At 38.9% G+C, this 19,852-nt stretch overlaps 1 protein-coding gene across 2 annotated transcripts in view; it reads left to right on the plus strand.

Moving 5' to 3' along the window:
* Positions 1-738: 738 nt before the first annotated feature.
* The window catches only part of ACVR2A (activin A receptor type 2A), an 88,202-nt gene continuing 69,088 nt past the window's right edge, over positions 739-19,852 (plus strand). The window contains exon 1 of one of the 2 annotated variants that reach the window (XM_054477982.2): positions 739-1,079. Coding sequence is in view for 1 of the 2 variants with exons in the window: in XM_054477981.2 (XP_054333956.1) it covers positions 1,522-1,576 (55 nt within the window). In the remaining variant the exon portion in view is untranslated. Of the gene's footprint in view, positions 1,080-1,450; positions 1,577-19,852 lie in introns of those variants that run through there. The other variant, XM_054477981.2, reaches the window with a different exon arrangement.

Consider the following 19,852-nt stretch of genomic DNA (forward strand, 5'->3'; position numbering starts at 1 on the left):
TTTTTTTCTTCAAAGCGCAGTAAACAAATATTTGCGCACCTATTACGTGCAAAACAGTTTTCAACACAATGCTTTGTGTGTAAAAGGAACGGCGGGAATGGATTCAAGTTGCGCATCGTGATAAATGGCTTGAGTATCCTGAGCCGGTGGACAGCCCTTTCTCCGTGAGTTTTTCTTTTTCTTTCCTAGTCACCAAGACAGCACGCGTGTGCAGAAGCTGCAGCGGTGGGACGCAGTGCTAAGTCTGGGGGCGCAGACACCAGCTAGCGCGTCGCGAGCTCGCCTGGGCAGCTCGGCGGGCGCGGCGAAACAGCTCCCACGTCCGCCTACCACCGACTCCTCGGTCTCAGAGCGGACGAGGCGTCCCCCCAGAGGAAAGACTGGGCGCCGCAGACGCCCCTTGGAGAAGTCCCCGGCCACTCGCCCCCCCTCGGGGTCCTGTTCCTCTTGGGCTTCCCTGACCCTTCGGGTGGGCGCTCCAGAGAGGCCCGTGGGACGCGATTTGGAAACGGGTCGTGCCCGGCCCAGCCCGCATCTATTCGCCTGGCCACAGCCCAGCCGCAGCTTAGGGACTTTGAGGCGCCCGCGCCCCTTTGTCGCGGTATCTCTCGCCCAAGCAGGCCGGACGCCGAGGCCTCGCGGTATCGAGCCTCCGTCCGCCCCGCCTCCTCGCCCTCCACTCGGCCCCGCCCTCGCTCTCTCACCCCTCCCCCGCTCCCGCCTCGCTTCCCCGACAATCTCCTCGCGCTCCCGGCCCGGCACGCGCGCTGCGCCCGGCCGCCGCTCCCGCCGCCGCCGCCGCCGCTGCCGCCGAGCGTTCCTCCGCTGCGCCTGGCTTCCAGCTTCGGGCCGGAACCGGAAGTTTGGGGGGCGGAGCCCGGCGGAGGCCAGGAGACCGAAAACGCGGCCGAGCCCGGAGCCCGGAGCCGGAGCCAGAGGCTGGACCAGAACTTGGCCGCCGCCTGCACCGCCGCCGCCGCTGCCGCCCGCCGCCCCTTCCCCGCGCCGCAGCCGCCTCGCCGCCACCGCCGCGAGCTCGGCCGCCAGTGGTCCTCGGACTTTAGGTGTCCGGGTTGAAGGTCGGTCCGGACGTCGGACCCAGTCGGTTCCCAGACTGTCCGGGCGGCAGCGGACGCCGCTGCCGCCGCCGCCTCTTCGTCGCCTCAGCCTGGCGTTTTGTTCCGAGAGACGGGAGAGGCGAGCGGAGCTGACAATGATTTTGACAGTGATTTAAACCCGCTTTTGTTGTTGTTGGCTTTTCGTTGTTTGGTTTTGTGTGTTGTGCGTGTGTGTGGCGGTTTTTCCCCCGTGGTGCATTTTATTTTTTATCGTTGTGCTCTTTTTTTTTTTTTTTTTTTTTTTAAACCCAGTGAACGTTTTTTTTTTTTTTTTTTTTGGTCTGGGCTTCCGAATATGTTTTATGACGGTTGATTTTACACCAGGAGGTTTGTCTCCGAGGAAGACCCAGGGAACTGGATATCTAGCGAGAACTTCCTCCGGATTCCCCGGCGCCTCGGGAAAATGGGAGCTGCTGCAAAGTTGGCGTTTGCCGTCTTTCTTATCTCCTGTTCTTCAGGTAGGTGCAGGGAGCGCGGCGCGGTGGGGCTGCTCCTGCGGCCGCGGCGGCCGCTGCTGGGGGCCGCGGCTGGTGTCGAGTCGGAGAGTCCAGTGGAGCCTGGGGAGGTTGCCCACTCCCTGCGCCCCTCGGCTGCCACCGCCCCCCCCCCCCGCCCCCAGGTCTGATTGTGATCTGGAAACCTCCATGCATTTTTCTCTTTTTGAGTTGGGTAGGCGAGCTGATAAGAGTGAGTGCTGTGTTGTTGTGGAAGTGAGAAAGTCATGTTTTGTGGCCATAACACTGGATGACAGCGCTGGTTGGGTTGCAATTAAGCCGCAAATACCACAAGTGACAATTTATGCAAAGGTTGAGATCTGAAAGGAGTATTTAGTGTGGGCTCCTCCAAAACAAGAGTTGCTTTTTGTCATCGTTTAATTAGTGCTTCACCGGTGAATATCACGACATAGATCAAGCCAGTTGCTGCTTAATTTTGGCTGTGAGAAACAATACATCCTATCAGCAATTTAATCTGGGTCTCCCCTCACGTTTTCTTCAACTTCAGCGTCCAGCAGTGTTAAAAATAGTTGTAGTTGTTGTTGGAGTATTAACTATAACCCAGTGCAGAAGAGGTATGCCGCTTGGTATTGGTAATGTGCTGGCGTTCAACCACCATTTGTGTGCTCTTTTGGGGCATAGATTTTGCTTACCTACGGAATACTTATTTTAAACGCTTTGTATTGAAGCATTGTTTTCGGTGTAGAACAACCCATGTGAAATTGTTTTTGTTAAATATAGTACACTCATAAAATAGGTTTTAGCTCAAGGTTGGGGGAATAAACTGGCCATTTTATATTGGAAATTTTGATTTTGTGAGGACGTTCTATGGTTGCAACCAGTGGTTGGAAAAACTATCTAGTCTTTTGTATTTGAAATTCTATAAATAAATACAGCATCTAGCTCAAAGGTGTGCAGATCATAACAGGAGAGTTAGTTCAATAGATGAAACATTTTAAATAAGTCTCATTGGATCTATTTATCGTAAAATTTAATATTCAGTTACAAGCTTGTGGCATAGAATTACGGGGGACTCTTGGAAGGGGGGGCGAATTGACAGGTTTCATGGCCATGTCTTTATCTCGTTTGCCACAGGAAAATTAAAGGGTGGTAGTCTTCTTTGTGTACCTCTGTGGGGGGGGGGGGGGTGTGTGTTTGTGTGTTTGTGTCCGTCTTCCCCACCCCCCTTTAAATAGAATCTTTTGTAATGTATAGAATTTTGCTGAATGGTACATTTCCTTGTGGTTAATAAATGGATAAAGTCTAGTCTTATGTCTGTAGTGGTATTGATCAGTTCCGGGTGGGCTGAATGTGTTGTGAAATGGCGATCATTGCCAGAGATTAACCAAAAGAATCATGTCTGTTTAAATGGAAGAAGGAACATGCTTAAGGCAGGCTGACAGTTCTTTTTGTGCACGGTTTGGGAAGGAAGCTAAACAATGGTGTGTCTGAAATGAATGAAGGCCTTGATAACATTAAACCTCTTGCTTTTGTGACATGACTTGACCATGTAGTTTTTATCTTTCCAGTAGTACCCTTTTTTCCTCTGCTTCTATATGTTGTGGCTGGTGAACTCCTCTTGTTCAAATCCCTTGTTCTGATCTCTTGCCCTTGAGGAGGAGGGGCATCATGGCCACTGACCAAGGAATTGTGGACATTATTCCCTCCCATACCCACCTGAGTCACACTAATTGATGAAGGAGGTTATTCTTGAGCAGTCTCAAGGTATTACTTCTTGAAAAGCAGGCTGTCGCTACAGATCTTACAGCTTCCTCTGCTTGGTTTGGTAGTAAAAATAATTGAGCATTAGTTTCTTGTGGGATTATTTTCATTGGGCCAGGATTATTTTCAGTGGGCCAGGAGGTTAATAGCTATAATTTTGAAATAAAGTGATTTTGTTGCTGTAGGGCATATGGATATTCCACTTATATTAAACTAATATTATGTTGTTGCATAGGCTTTTTAAGATGAACATTCCCAGTTGAACTAAAATATGTGATTCTGTTGAAGATAATTGAAATAATCATAAAGACCTTAATCCATATTTATACATGAACAATTTGAGTACTTAAAATGTCTGATTTTTAAAAGCCTTTTGTTATGGATCAGATGCACTGTAAAAAAGGATTATTGTGTTTCTCCAACTAATTGATTTTTCTACAAAATGTGTGATCTGACATGTTGGAAGCATGAGGTGACTATTTTCATGAGAATTTAAAAAATTCTCAGGTTGTCAGTTTTTCATTTCTAGATATTTGATTTTTTTTTTAAATCAAAATGGGAAACAATAGTGAGGAACAGTTTTGTTCCAGGTGTTTAGGAGGGATGTTTACTATTTCGTGGACTCTGATTTTTCAGTTTCCATCCCATGGTATGTGTTCTGGAGACTGATTATGCAGACTATTCCTGTAGGATATGGCCAAGTGTATAATTTCCTCCTCTGTCTCATTCCAGGGGAAACATTTTAAATTTTGCCCCCATCCTGGAGTGCCTTCAGATTACCTTTGATTTTGAATTTTTTCATTCCTCTCATACTTCCTCAGATTCTGTTTCAAAACATAAATCTTAGTTTTCTTTTTATAGCCATTGTGGTTTATTTGTGTCTTTCCCCACAGTTTGTTGAAGTATGAGAATGACTTTAATACTTGCCTTAGTACTTAGATTTATCTTATCTAGATTTATGCAGCTATTGTGGTATTTGAGTTGCATAGAAGTAAGTTGAGAATTCCTTTGGATTTTGTGGGAGCTGGAGCAGTATGGTCAATGTATTTGATGAAAGAGGAAATAGAAATATGGTAATTATGTTTTCTTCAGTTCAGCTAGGCAGTACTGTGTATGTGTGAATGTATGTGTGGTTGGAGGGGGAGTTGGCAGTACAGAGAATCTTTTGGGATTCTTTTGAACTTTGATTAACAAGTGATGGATGATAAATATTTTGTTTTCTAAAAGGCAGAATCTCTTATAAATGGTGTCTGTGGTCAAATTCAAATATAATACGTTGAAACATGGAGACCAGAAACAAAATGAAACAAAATTCTCCCTCCATTCATTTTCTATTTTTTTTTTCCTGTTTATGATCTAAGCCAACAGCTCTCAAGCTGGGGTGAGTCCCCCTCCCTACTTCCCCAGATCCCCATCCATGGGACATTTGGAGCCATTTTTGGTTGTCACAACAGGGGGCGGGGTGTGCTACTGGCATCTAGTTGGGTAGAGGGCAGGGATGCTTCTTATCGTCCTGCAATACATGGTACAGCCTTCCACAACAAAGAGTTAGCTGGCTCAATATGTCAGTAGTGTAGAGGTCAGAAAACCCTGTTCTAAGAAAACCAAATACCACATGTTCTTATAAGTAGGAGCAAAATGATGAGAAAACATGAAAACAAAGAACAGAACAGCAGACACTGGGGTCTACTCAAGGATGGAGGGTGGGAGGAGGTAGATGAGCAGAAAAGATAACTATTGGGTACTGGACTTAATACCTGGGTGATGAAGTAATCTGCACAGCAAACCCCATTATACGAGTTTACCCATGTAACAGACCTTCACATGTACCCCCAAACCTAAAATACAAATTAAAAAAAAAGGAAAAACTCAGTTCTAAACTCTTAAATTTTAAAAGCAGTAGTTTATTAGTAAAAGGGCTCTGCTCTCTTCCCCCTAAAGTTCATAATCTAAATTTTACAAGTACATGGTATTGATGATCTCCAGGTGGCCTTGTATTGAAAGATTTTTATCTTTTCATTATCTTTTAAATTAGAATATGATTAAATTAGAGAAACAGACTATAGATACGCACATTCTTTTATCCTTGATGAAATGCTTGAGAATTGACCAGTATAGTATAATATTTTATACTATAATAAAATATTCTGATGTCTTATGGATAAACTCTCCTATCACCACCTGTTTTGATAGAGTACTCATGAAGACTGCATGTTCCTGGACATGATGAATGATTGGTTAAGGTATCAAGTTTAATTATATTTGCTTTAGATCCAGGATTTTCTTTGCCATGATAAGATCTTTAAGGATATTTGCCTTTACTTTATTCTTACTGACATCATTGGGCTGCCTTCTGGCGGTATTCATGTGTGTGTAACATGTTGCCTGAAATATGTTCACTATTACATGTTCCCTGAATAGTTTCAAGGTAGAAATTCTGTTTTTTTAAAAAAGGTATTTCTTTTGTCTAGCTAACTTTAATTTCAAGAAACTTTTAACCTAATCTCTTAATTACATAATTATCTTCAGAATCATTAGCTGGGTTTTGGTTACCGTTAGACTAATTTACGATACAGTAAGTAATATTTTATGATCTATTGCAGATCCTTTCCCTTTTTAAGGTTAAATCTTGACCATAATTAATAAAATGCTTACCTTGTTTTGAACTCTGGTTTTAAGGGAGTTAACCTAGCCAACCAAGATAAGAATTACAGTGAAACTCTTAGCAAATTAAGGAGCATTATACCATAGAGAGGAAAATTCTGAAGACATTCCCACAAATGGTGTCCAAATGAGCCTCACAGTGTCTTTGTAACACAACTCTCCATACCCTTCTCTCTGATACTGACATTTTCACCTTTTGGGTCCACCAGACTCACTGTTCTTAAGAAGAGAAGCACAACTAAACCAAATGAGATTTTAGTAATCTCTGAATTGTTTCTTTAGATTCTAAGACTTTATTTTGTTGCATTTTGACTTTTTAAAGTGCTACTCTGATGTTCTCATCTTTGATATTTCATGAGTCCATGATTTAAATTTGTGTTTTCATGGTCTGTTATGTTGCCAGTTGCTATATTGTCTCAGATTATAGGTAAGGTTGGCAACATTTGATACTAGGGTCACTGGTGTGCCTTAGCGTTTTGCTCACTGCTCCGTAACTCATTGTTTTTTTCCTTCCCTTTCATTGTTGTTCCCTTTCCATTTTCCTCCCTTCTTTGTCTACTCCCTTTTCTTCCCCTGACCCTTCTGTACTTCCTTATACTGCTTGCTTGTGGAACCCAGTTGTGGCTTAGCATCATGAGTGGTTCCAGAGGGCTTACCCGTGGTTTTAATGAAAACGGATTGAATTTAGAATGCTTGAGAATTGACCAGATAGTCTTTTCCACTGTTTTTTCATTTACTGGTTTCTGGACTACCTCGCACACCCCCTTGGGAGTAGTGTTACTCTCTTAGAATCAAATGGCTTGAACTTTAGATTGCTCTTATTCTCTTTTTTTAATATTCAGGTTTTCCTTAACTCTTTGCTGCTTCAGAAAAAGTTTCACTCATATTATTATTCATTTATCATCTCTGTTTAAGCCAAAATTTGACTAGAACCAAGAGTATATTTATTGCTGCTGATAGGACCACATCAGACTTCCTCTGTGGTAGATTTAATTCTGTTAGATTGTAAAATAGTCATGTCTAGACAGAACATTGATTTCAAATTGACTATTGAACATGAAAATTCCAGGAATAGTGTATAGAGGAAGGAGGAGGAGGAGGAGAAATCAAGAAGGTAAGAAAACTACTGTAGATAGCAATTGACTTTCTGTCATTCTCCACCTAGATTTCTTGTTAGTCACTTTTGTATACCCAGTGCATCTAGAGGTCAGGCTTTGTTTTAATAAAGGGACTTAAAGGAAATATGTTTTTGTCTCTGAGGCTGGATTTTTTGAACTGTTAGAGTGGTGGGCCTAAGGGAAAAAATTGGAAAGTTCCTATGGATAGTAATCAAGAATGTGGTCATAGAGGTTGGTAGACTTGAGCTCTGGTGTCAGTGCTGCCAGTATCTAGCTTATCTATCATTTTCTGTTACTTGATTATTGTAGCACTTTTCTAGCTAAGATTCACCAGTTCCCTATCACTACTTCCTTTTCTTTCTAGTCCATCTGCATAGCTGCTGGAGTGATCTTATTAAAAAATTAATCTGAATATGTTACCCTTGCTTAAAACCTTTCACTGACTGTGAGTCACCTTTAGCATAGAATCTAAAGTCTTAGAATGTCATAAAAGGTCCTTCATCGTTTGGTTCCTGCCTATTTTTTCTAACCTCTTGGTATTGGTTAAGGGTATAGACTCTGGATGTAGACCTAATTGGTTTAAATCTTGGTTTCATAACTTAACCTTGGTCAAGTTACTTCACCTTTGTGTGCCTCAGTTTTCTCATCTACACAATGGGGGGATATTAATAGTGCCTACCTCAGAGAGTGGTTTGAATATTAAATGCTAGGTATTCTTTTGCAGCTTCTCCTCAGCATGAGTACTATATTCCATCCATACAGACTTGACTTGCAGTTTCTTAAATGTGTAATCCTTTATTGTATATCAGTATGGTGCCTTTGTACATGTTACTCTTCCTCTTCTACCTGGCTAACCCCTTTTTGGTCTTAAGACTGAGAAGTATCACCTCTTTAGAAACATTTTCTTTGTCACTCAACCTAGATTGAGTTAGTTGCTTTCTGTTCATCTAACACCTTGTAAATGACCTTGATTTCAGTAATAATTGCAAATGTTTACTTGCCTGTTTCCACTTTAGACTGTGCAAATGTTTACTTTCCTGTTTCTACTCTTTGAAGACATCTTTCCTTTATCCACACACCCATTCCTAGAACCTGGTACACAACAGGTGCTCAGCAAATGTTTATTAAATGAATGAAATGAAATTATTTCACTTCTCTGAGCCACAGTTGTCCTCTTAATGTATTGAAGTGGTGAACTTGGATTAGATGATCCCTGTTTTTTTTTTCCTACTCTGAAAGCTTTATGGTTCTATAATTTTAAGGTTAGAGTTCAGTGGTGACATTTTATTAAGAAAAGATGATTTTGCTCATTGTTTGGATATCTTTAAGTTATGTTCAAATTTCAATTTTTTTAAATAATTAAAATTAGAATTTGAATTATATAGATTTAGAGGGGATCTTAGGTCTCCTCATGTTCCATGGCTTTCATACTTTTTTGACTATAATACATAGTAAGAATTACACATTGCATTATGACTTAGTTCCCATGTAGTAGTAGGGGTGTATGTATATATGTGTGTGTGCATCAGAAATGAAAGTTTCATGAACTGTGTACTCTTAACTATGTGCAGGACACTTATGTATTTTTATATTACATTTCATTTAAAAAATGTTGATCGTGACCCATTAATTGATTCATTGACCAGCTAATGGATTGTAAATCCCTAAAACCAGTGACCTAGTTCAACAATCCTTATTTTCTGTATTCAGTACTCTCTTAGTGGAAAAGGAAGCTTCATACATAAATGTGTGCAATGAAACATATATGCATTGAAAAATATGGTCATTAATTAATCTACAATAGAGACTGTGTGCCTAGGTATAGAATATAGGGAAAACTGGTCTCAAGGGAGAACATGGCTGTTCCCTAACTAAGCTCTTCTCTCTTTTGGACTAGTCGAATAAATTAAGCACACACGAAGATGCTGAAACAAAATTAGATTGCAATTTTGGGGAGTTGGGATTTTTTAATTTAGGGAAGACTTGCTGGACTTAGTACTGGAAAAAAAGTCTTAGACGGAGATTAGGAAGGATGTTAATATGAAGGAAGAGACACAAAATAGCATCAGGAACACAATAGCCACTTGAGAGTAAACTTGACCATGGATGAAGGCAAGGTGGGATGGAGAAATTTTGACTAAATCTGAGGAAGAGATTTGTGTGATGAAGAGAGTTCACAATTGCTTGAAGAAGTAGGACAATCTCAGGGGGTTAACTGTTAAATTCAGATGAAAAGTAATTAAAACTGAGGTGGCAAGAGTGGATGATACATATCCTGATGCATGTCCCAAATACCCCATATGTGGATATAGGACTGAAAAGCAACTCGAAGACTAAAGTAGAATGGTAGCACTACTAAATAAAATTGGTAAAGAAGTAATGAGCCAGAAGAAAATTGAAAGTGCCTTCGTAACTAAAAAAGTTTACAGATAGATATAGTTTTAGATGAAAAGCATGAATAGAAATAAAGACACATATTTGGAAAAATAAGAGTACATAATAAAATATGATAGCATGTAATATTCTCTTAAAAGCACAGACACTGTATGATGGATATGTCTTCATTGTGATGTCTAGTTAAAGAATTCTAAGCATTAGTGGCTCAATATGTTGTTTATGTTTAAATGATGGTCAAATTTCAGTAATTACTCATACCGGTCATCCAGATTATATTCTTTGAAATCTGTACGAGACCCTACAGTAAAATATACTGTTCTAAGGAAGTAGATTTAGATACTTTTCTGAATTTGGTATATGGTATTCACGCTTGAAACCTAAACTTTTCAATGACCATTCTTTTGGACTAGTTTTTTCTTTGGTTAGCTGTAGTCACACTGGGAATTACTTTATTCCCTAATATTGCTGAAGAAAATACATGTAAATCAAGAAGAGAGTTACTAAATTAGAAGGACTGGCTACACATGTGGGGAGGGGTTGCCTTTCAAAAGATTTTAAAAATGAATCAAGTCTACATATTGTAATAAAAGTAAGCCTATTTATAAAGGTTAGAGGGAGAAGTTTTCGTAGTTATGATTATTAACTTTAAAGTTTTTATTTTAAAGGAAAAGTTTGTTGTTCTTCACATCTTCATAACTATATGTGATATATCAAGCTTGCTCCAAGGCATTATTTCAAGAGGAAGGGGCATGGACAAGTTATGAGATCTTGGCACATTTTTAAAACTCTGAGATTAACTTTTAAAATTTGTAAACCAAGATGTATTAAATGAATTGATAACTCCACATAACACGGTAGCTGGTCCAGAGTAGATCTTACATATTGGTTTTTAATCTATCTTTAAGTCCCATTTAAAAGGATATGGTATGTAAAACATTAAAAAATATAGATTTGGTTCTTGGGGGATATTTACATTTGCAGGTTACTTATCAGTCAGTTAATGTGAAATGATACTCTGACTAAATGATACAGCCAAAGAACGTATCATTATAGAGAGCCAGATAGCTGCCAATAAATATCTAGAATATTCAGATATCGTGGTTCCTTACAAAGAGTTAAGGTCTCACTGTTTTAGCATGCATTAAAAAGAAACAATGGAGTAAATCATCTCTATTTATTAGTGGGAATTTAAAATATCTTTTTTTCTTGGACAACTTCTCTTAAACTTTTTAAGTGTTTTAAAACTTTTCAGTAGCAGTAAAGTTTTGAAAGATTCTCAAGTCTGTTTTTAGGTACCAGCTACTTTAAGCTTTGAAAACACAAAGGTTTTCAATGACTGTACTTTGAGATCAGTATTTTGAATGTGGTATATTTTGGACTAAAACTTAAGAGTCTGTCATTCAAATTCCTGCTTTCCTACTGACTCTTCTTTGACCTTTGACAGCCATTAAGATTTCACTTTACTCATCCCTAAATTAAAGAGGGTGAAATAGGTATTCATTCACTTAACAAATCAATATTGAACTACATGCTAGACACTATGGTAAGTGCTTGGGATACAGTATTAAACAGGAAGACAGATATGAATATGAAGCTTATAGTCATAAAGTAAGTAGTCGAATGAACAACATAATTACAAAATGTTGTACGTGCTCTGACAGAAACTGACAGGGTGCTGAGAGGATTACTCTTTATTTGCCTTATCACATATCACATCTGTTTACTTTATCTGCCTATTTCTCTTTTTTTTTTTTTTTTTTTTTTGAGACTGAGTCTCGCTCTGTTGGCCAGGCTGGAGTGCAGTAGTGCGATCTTGGCTCACCACAACCCCAGCCTTCCAGTTCCAGTGATTCTCCTGCCTCAGCCTCCCGAGTAACGGACTACAGGCGTGCGCCACCATGCCTGGCTAATTTTTGTATTTTTGGTAGAGAGGGGGTTTAACCATTTTGGGCAGGCTGGTCTCGGACTCCTGTCTCAAGTGATCTGCCCTCCTTGGCCTCCCAAAGTGCTGGGATTACAGGTGTGAGCCACCGCGCCTGGCCTATCTATTTCTTATTTGTCCTTTCCAATATTAGAGTGTAAGCTCTACTGGGGCGGGGGAGGGTGTGACTTTTTCTTAATACTTCCAATGCATGGCACAGTTTCTAGCACAGAGGCAAAGCTCAGTAAATATTTAACTAGCTGCCTGAAGCAATGAATGCAGGGATGGGACTGGAGAGATAGGGACAGGATCATGCAGGTCTTTGATCTAACAGGGGAAGGAGTTAGAATAAAACGCAAACGGCAGTGCGAAGCAGAGAGTTTTAAGGAAGAGCAGATCTGGGTTACGTGTTAAGATCACTTTGGCAGCTATCTGAAAAACATACTGAAAGAGTATAGGAGTGAAGAGGTGAGACCAGTTAGGAACCTGTTGCATCAGTGTAAGCTAGAGAGACTCTCCTAGATCCCTTCCAACTTTGAACATTCTCTGATTGTATTGTAAAGCTTGCCTACACTTATCAGTCTTCTTTTGTATCTTATTTTAGTCATCTTATTTTTTTTCCTACTTGTCATTGCTTAAAAAAAAAAACCATGAATGGATAGGCTTCTTGTGCATATGTGAACTTTGAATACAAATTCTCAGAAAAAAGAAATAATGAAATGCAGACTAGAGGTTATTGAATTTTTGTAACAAATTTCTGTCTTTAGATTTTGTACATTTGCTAATTTTTATATATTCTTATTTACCTAAGCATTCCCATTTCTCTCTGAAATTGGCTTTACTCTTTTTCAGGTGTCTATTTTTTTTCACAAGCTTACCACCTCTTTATTGTTTCAAATGTAATATACTATATCGTTGGTATGGTTGAAGATTCAGAAGTAGAAACTCAGTGTATTTTATATCTTAATTCTTAGAAATTTGATATCTTTTCAGGTTATCAAGGTCTTACAATAAAGGCTGAAAGGATAAATACTTAATACTTTAGGCTGTTAGTTTTACTCAGGGCTGCAGCCTCTAACTCTAGGTATTCAGCTTGAATGTTTTTATCTGGAAAGATTTCAATCCTCTCCTGTTGGTGGTAAAGAGGTGGTGCTTGGCACAGGGAAATAAGCTCTTTATTATGGCAGAAGTTCAGCTGCAGCATCTGTGCCTAGGAAAAACTACATTATTACACACAGGTAAAACCAGAAGAGATGTTAAACTTTACTGAATTTAAAAAATATAATGGTGCCTGCCTCTTTTCATCTGGTTTCACTTGGATTTTTTCATTTTGGAAGCAGATAAAGCTAATCATCTTTGATAAGCCACCTTCTGTAAAGTTCAGTTTCACCCTATAAATACTGTAGGTCATTTTATTTATTATTACCTTAAATAAAATAGTTCTAGAAAAAGAACTGGATGCTAGGCCTTTCTTTTACCTGGTAGTGGAGTTTCATACTTTAGGATTAGTGAATACAATTTGCTAATTAATTTTATATAACCTAAGACTCGGAATGAACTTGTAATAATCACTAAAATTATATGAGGAGAAATGAAAAGTCAGTGAGTAAATGAGGATGATGATAAATAATGAATAATTGCAAGATAACATATACAAGACGGATATGGTAATAGTAAAGTAATTTGATTAGCAGGCATTCAAAGTAGAATAAAACACCTTTCTGAATGGCCAGAAAAATGGTTGAATAGCCACTGACCATCTTTTTAATTCTATATTATATAACAAATCTTTCTTGGTAATCTTTATTTATTTTCCTGCTCAGTTCTTTAGAGATACATATACCTGGTTTGGGTGTTGAATTAGGAAATTAATTGCTAATTGTAGTTTTTGTTAAAATGTAAATAGAGATTGCTTATTAGCCGAGAGGGTTAGAAGTAATAGAGGAAATTAAATTAGCAAGCTTTTACTGCTGGGAGGGCCTAACAAACTGTCAGGTACTATTTTCTCCAGTAACTACCTTTATCAGAATGATTCTTAGGAAGAATAAACTACTCAAGCTGATCCTCACTTCTGAAGGATGGAGTAAAAGTAAAAGGTTAGGGTCAGAGAAGAAGAGTGGTTATACTTCATTTTCCTTTTGAATCATTGAAGAGTAGTTTTGACTTTTTACCCACAGATCTTATTTTTCACTATTTAGCCCCAGAATATCCCCCACATCAAGAACTGTAGTTTCTATTAGTCTAGCAACATATATTTAGCAGTCCTCAATTAGACAGTATTTTTGTAATTAATATCTAGCCTTGCATCTATGATGGAAGGAAATCAGCTCACTAAGCCAGAGCACAGAAGAGTAGAGGAGCCTACTCTGTTATAGATAATGGAACCATTGAAACGTTATTTGTCAGTTAGGGCTGGTTAATAGAAATAAAAGCTCATTTTGTTGGTACATATGTAGCTGTTGGCAAGAATGGTTTTCTTAAAAAAAAAAAAAAAACCACCCCTAACATTTGCTTTATCTTCAAATTCAATGAAAGTAATTAATTATGCAGATCTTTGGGTTGATATAGTAGAAAGAGCAAACATTCTGCCAGGAGAAAACCTGGGTGTTGTGCCTGTCTACCACAGTGTGGGATATCATGTGAACTTGGGAAAATTCCATTACCTTAGTTTCTATTTTATAGTACCTACTTCAGAGATTTGAGTAAGTATCAAAGGCTACACACACAAGCCCAAGCGTACTCACATAAACATATATACATGCGACTTAAAAAAAAATTATTTTAAGTTCGGGAGCACACGTGCAGGTTTGTTACATAGGTAAACTTGTGTCATGGGGGTTTGGTTTATGGATTATTTTATCACCCAGATATTAAGCCTAGTACTCATTAGTTATTTTTCCTGATCCTCTCCCTCCTCCCTCCCATAGGTCCTAGTGTTCCCCTCTATGTGTCCATGTCTTCCCATCATTTAGCTTTCACTTGTGAGGACATGTGGTATTTGGTTTTCTGTTCTGTGTTAGTTTGCTAAGCATAATGGCCTCCAGCTCCATCCATGTCCCCGCGAAGGACATGCGCTCGTTCACTTTTATGGCCATACATGCAACTTAAAGTTTTTTTCTTCTCTCCTACTTTCTGCTGAACATGCAACCTTTAAAACTTTGAAATGCTATGCCAAATATTTATAATTAATACGGTTATGTTTTTCAAGGAGTAGAGAGTAATAGGAAGGACTGAAGGGAACTATACCAGCACTTCGAATTCAGAATTTATGATGCCTGATGGGTTGACATTTATCTTTAGGCTGTCTGCAAATAAAGGGGTTAATTCCATAAACAACCAAATATTAGATATTAGAGGGTTTATTCCTTACAGTGACCTTAAAGGCTCTGTATGATATGGCCCCATTCCATCCTTATCTTTTGCCGTATTGGCCCTCTGGTAGTTCCTACAACAAACCAACTGCTTTTTATTCCTCTGAGCTTTTTTTCACTTGTCTTCCATTAATATTTATGACAAGGGCCATATCAGACTTATAATGTAGTTTCCTCCATGCCTGGCACATAACAGATGCTTAACAAATATTTATCAATGAATGTTGAATGCTTTCGAGCACTTAGAATGGGGGTCCACAGACTTTTTTGTAAAGGGCCAGATAGTATTTTAGGCAGTCCCTTTTGCAGTTTCTCAGCTCTGCCAGCTGTAACACAAAAGCAGTCAGACAATATGTAAATAAACCAGTGTCGCTGTGTTCCAGTAAAACTTTATTTGTGGGCACTGAAATTTGAATTTCATATAATTTCATGTGTCACAGAGTATTATTCTTTTGATTTTTTTTCAACCATTTAAAAATGTAAAAACCATTGTTTAGGGGCTATATACAGACTGGATTTTGACCTGTGGGCTGTAGTTTGCCAATCTCTTGGACGTTGTATAGGTGGCACCCCTCCCCCAACTTAGAAATATGTTTAAAAAACTTTGTTCGGGAGCATTTTTTTTTATAGAATTATTGTTACATATATAGGTTAAGTTCCTAGACTAATCCACAATCCTGTTTTACTTCCAGTGTTTTAGTCTAGCAATACAACTTTGTTTTACCCCCAAGAATAACTCTGTCTCTGAGGGAAAATAGGTTTAGTATTCCTTCTTGGACCAGAAGCAGCACATGTTCTCCCCAGCACTGTCACAATTTCCTTCTTGCCTGATCTCTCTTCTGCCTGCTGGGGTTTGCATCCTAGGAAATACTCTTCTAGGGGCTCCTGTAGGGTGGAATGGCAACAAAACTAAAAAGAGCTTTCTGTGTGCGGTTAGGAGGGCATGGGAGGAGAAAGGTGGAGAGGGAGAAGAGTGCAAAGTAGTTTCTTTTCAAACTGCAGATTACAACCCATTTGAGGGTTATAAAATCAGTGTAGAGGGTCACCACACACCAAAAAAAAAAAAAAAAAAAGGAAAGAAAATAGAAAATATTAGAATGAATCACCCATAGCATAGTATTGTTTCGTGAAACTTCAGTTGTGTGTGTGATTGTATGTGTGTATGTACCGGGTCACAGTGAAAAATGTATTTCTTACTGCGCTATGTGGTCAGAAAAGTTTGACAACCTGTGTTCCAAGAGTTTGGGGTACTGATTCTGAGTTTTTTTTTTGTTTGTTTTTTGTTTTTCCCTTACTGTATATGAGGCACATGAAAAATGTAAAGGCAGTCTCTTGACTTCTTGCTACAGTACGTTTTTGGTACTCAGCTACCTTATGAGGTAGTTAACTGTTTTACAGATGAGAAAACAGGGTCATACAGATAAAAAGCTTCACAACTGAGATTGAAACAGAAGCTCACCAGAAGCTCACCTTATTTTAGAATATGTTCTTCTTCCATTATACCATGTTGTTTTTCCTGTAGGAAAAGGAGCTATGTACGACTTCCTTTGTGTTTTAGAGGGCAAAAATTATTCCAGTTGGCCACAGCTCACTGATTTCTTGAGACAAAGCATTGGTTTTAGTGATAAGACAGGGCCACTGAAAGGTGTGAAGAGAGCGGTTAGGAACTCAGTAGAAAGGATGACGTAGTATGTAAGAAAGGAGGGATTTCACCTTTATTTGCTTCTTTGCCCTCTGTAGTACTATCCCTGCTCCTTCATTCCTCACCACCAGTTGGGCTCTTAACTCATGCTAGAAATAGCACGGAATTGAGGATGAGGTTTAGTGAGGAAGGGTAATATAATCATGTCTTTAGCTGAAAGGGGAATGAGGAGGGAAACCCAAGTAGCAGGGCCACCTGGCCACCCAGATGGGTTGGCTGTTCCCAGGTGGCAATTTACAAGTGGGTGTAGGTAAAACAGGGCCTGCTATTAATTGTGTTACAAGCAGAAGTCTTGGCTGTGGAAATTGGTAGCTTTGATATGCTAATTGAAAATAGTTCTTTTTAAAGTTATATTAAGGGAAAGCCTATCTTAAGCAACACTTGGTTAGTCCAGAGTCAGTTACCCATTTTAAGTACTTAAAAATCATAATGTATGTCTTTTAAGAAATCTCTTTTTCTTAGTTTCTGGTAAAAACTAATTTATGCCTCATTCTGATCTCTACCTTGATTTGGAATGGTTTTGGGAAGAAAAAGATTGATGGGAAGGCTCTTCTTCACTAGGAAAGTAACAGAACCATAGCAGACAGGTTGGTTAATTGAACAGAAAGATGAGAGATCCTTACAGAATGTGTTCATCTTCCCCAGGCCGAGTTGGGATTCTTGCTTTTACAATGGGAATTACTGTTTCATAGGGAATGAGTTTTAACTATGTAGTAGTATCTGAAGACTTAGTATTTTTTAGCCCATCACTTGCCCATTCAGTATTGCTTACCATTCTGTATTATAATATCTTGTTAATGTGTCAGGCTCCCAGCTGACCCACTAAGTTGTTACAGATTTTTCAGTGTAAAGTTAGTGTTCAGCTTAGGTTAAGAGTATTGAAGCCAGATGCCTGGTCCTCATCTGGAAAATGGAGATAATAAGGGTAACCTACTTTATTATCCTAATATATTATATCCTACTTTATTATCCTAATATCCTACTATATTATAACAGTTGTTATAAAGTGTAAATGAGTTGATAGATGCAAAGTGCTTTGAGTGATTTCTCACATGTAGCATTCTAAATAACTAGATAAATATTAATTGCTGATGCTGGTTGGTGTTACCCACCAGTGTCAAGCTCTGAACTATTTATTGAATATGAACAAGTTATAATGTAGTGAATGTATTAACAATATTGAGGACATTCCAGTATATTTATTGAGAAACTGTACCTTTGTAGATGGCCATGCTGTTTTGTTTAGGATGCAAGTAGTGTTTATTTATAATATTTATATTTATTTGACTCTGATTTAATTCTAGAACATCATCTGGTGTTCAGGGAAGAATACTAATATTTTCAATTATGTAATTTATTGGTATTGTTTTATGTAAAGATTTTGGGGAGGATCTTTTCAGAAAAGTGTAAAGTAGCATGTCATTCAGTAGTATACAGGTTGAGCATGCCGGATCTGAAAATCCAAAATTTGAAATTCTTCAAAATTCGGAACGTTTTGTGTGACAGCATGATGCTCAAAGGAAATGCTCATTGGAGCATTTCAGATTTCAGATTTTCAGATTTTGGATGCTCAACTGGTATACCACCAATATTTTGAAATATTGAAATATTTGAAATCCGAAAAAAAAATCTGAAATCCAAAACACTTCTGATCCTAAGCATTTTGGATAAGGGATATTCAGCCTGTATTCCCGAATGAGAGCACCTGAAAACCTTCTTTCCAAAGTGAGAGAAAGATAAAGCAGTGCAAATGTGAGAGGGGAATAACTGAAATTTCTAAAAGGGTATCTTGTTTTATTTTCTCAGCATCTGAATATTAACATTTCTGGGTAGTTTCCATGTTTTATAGTTTTTTAAGTGATTTCATGTCTGTTTCTGTTGATCCTATTTGAGCCTGTTTGAACTAGGTTCTGTGTTTTGTTTTAACTCAAACCCTGAGATAATGTAATTTGCTTGAAGTCACTAATCAGTGGAGCTAGAACTAAAACCCTGATTTTCAAGTTCAGTGTTCTTTTGTAGTAGCCAAAAATGCTTTCTAGCTTTTAGAGAGTCCTCTTCCGCTGTCTCCCACCCTTAGTGTTTGCAGTGATTTATAGAGTTGGTTGCTTTGCAGATAATTTTTGTACCACACTTTCAGAAACTCATGTTTAGAGTCTGGGGAGCCAGAAGTAGCAATATAGCAATAGTAAGCACCAAAGAGAACTCTTAATTCTAGGGCAGATTTTTTTTTTTTTTTTTTTTGGAGTAGGGGGTCTTGCTTGGCTAGCTTGATGTTGTAACTATAAATCCACCTGTTAATTGTTGCCTGAAGTAAATTTGTAGGTAAATCCTGCCATTGATTGCTGCAGATGTGCTTTTCTCAATCACTTTTGCTTTTGATTAAGAACATTTAAAATTGTTTTCCTGGGCAGGGCACCATGGCTTCATGCCTGTAATCCTAGCAGTTTGGGAGGCTGAGGCGGGCAGATCACCTGAAGTCAGGAGTTTGAGACCAGCCTGGCCAACATGGCGAAACCCCGTCTTTACTAAAACTATGAAAATTAGCCGGGTGTGGTGGCACACGCCTGTAATCCCAGCTACTGGGGAGGCTGAGGCAGGAGAATTGCTTGAACCCATGAGACGGAGGTTGCAGTGAGCCGAGATTGCGCCACTGCACTCCAGCCTGGGTGACAGAGCGAGACTCCGTCTCAAAAAAAAAAAAAATTGTTTTTCTAACAGTCCATTGCTAGATCAGTCTCATTACACGTGTGCCAGAATTTTACATTATTTTTACATTACTACATTACTTGGGTCAAAATTGGAACTGGCAAGTTATGTCACAGCACAACCATTATGTATAACAATAGTATTGCTAATGATTACCGTTTGTTAAAACTGTCATTATTAACCACCACTTATAGCATGCACCTTGCTAAGTGCTATTAAGTTTTCATGTTAATGTGCCTGACTAGCCCTACAAGATGATTGTTATCCCCATTTTATAGATAAGGAAACTGAGACTCAGTGACTTGCCTAAGGTTACGTAACTAAGTAAGTAGCAGAACTTAGGTCTGTAAGGCTTACATCTATTCTTTGGAATCTACTATGCTAAAATAATGAGTTACCAATTCCAGGACTGTGTGATGTTTTTTGAACCTGTTCTGCCAAGGTTCTCTGTACTGTTCAAGTTAACAGCAGCTACTGTTGCCAGTACCCCTTGAAACCTATGATGTGGTAAAAACTGCTGACTTATCAAATTGAGGTGAATGATGGTCTATTTGTTTCCTGTGGCTGATATAGCAGAGCTTTCTCCACCTCTGAAATGAAAGTACACTGCTTGACCCTTGAACAATGTGGGGATTAGGG

This window comes from Pongo pygmaeus, chromosome 11 (genome assembly GCF_028885625.2).
Source record: "Pongo pygmaeus isolate AG05252 chromosome 11, NHGRI_mPonPyg2-v2.0_pri, whole genome shotgun sequence".
NCBI classification, from domain to species: domain Eukaryota; kingdom Metazoa; phylum Chordata; class Mammalia; order Primates; family Hominidae; genus Pongo; species Pongo pygmaeus.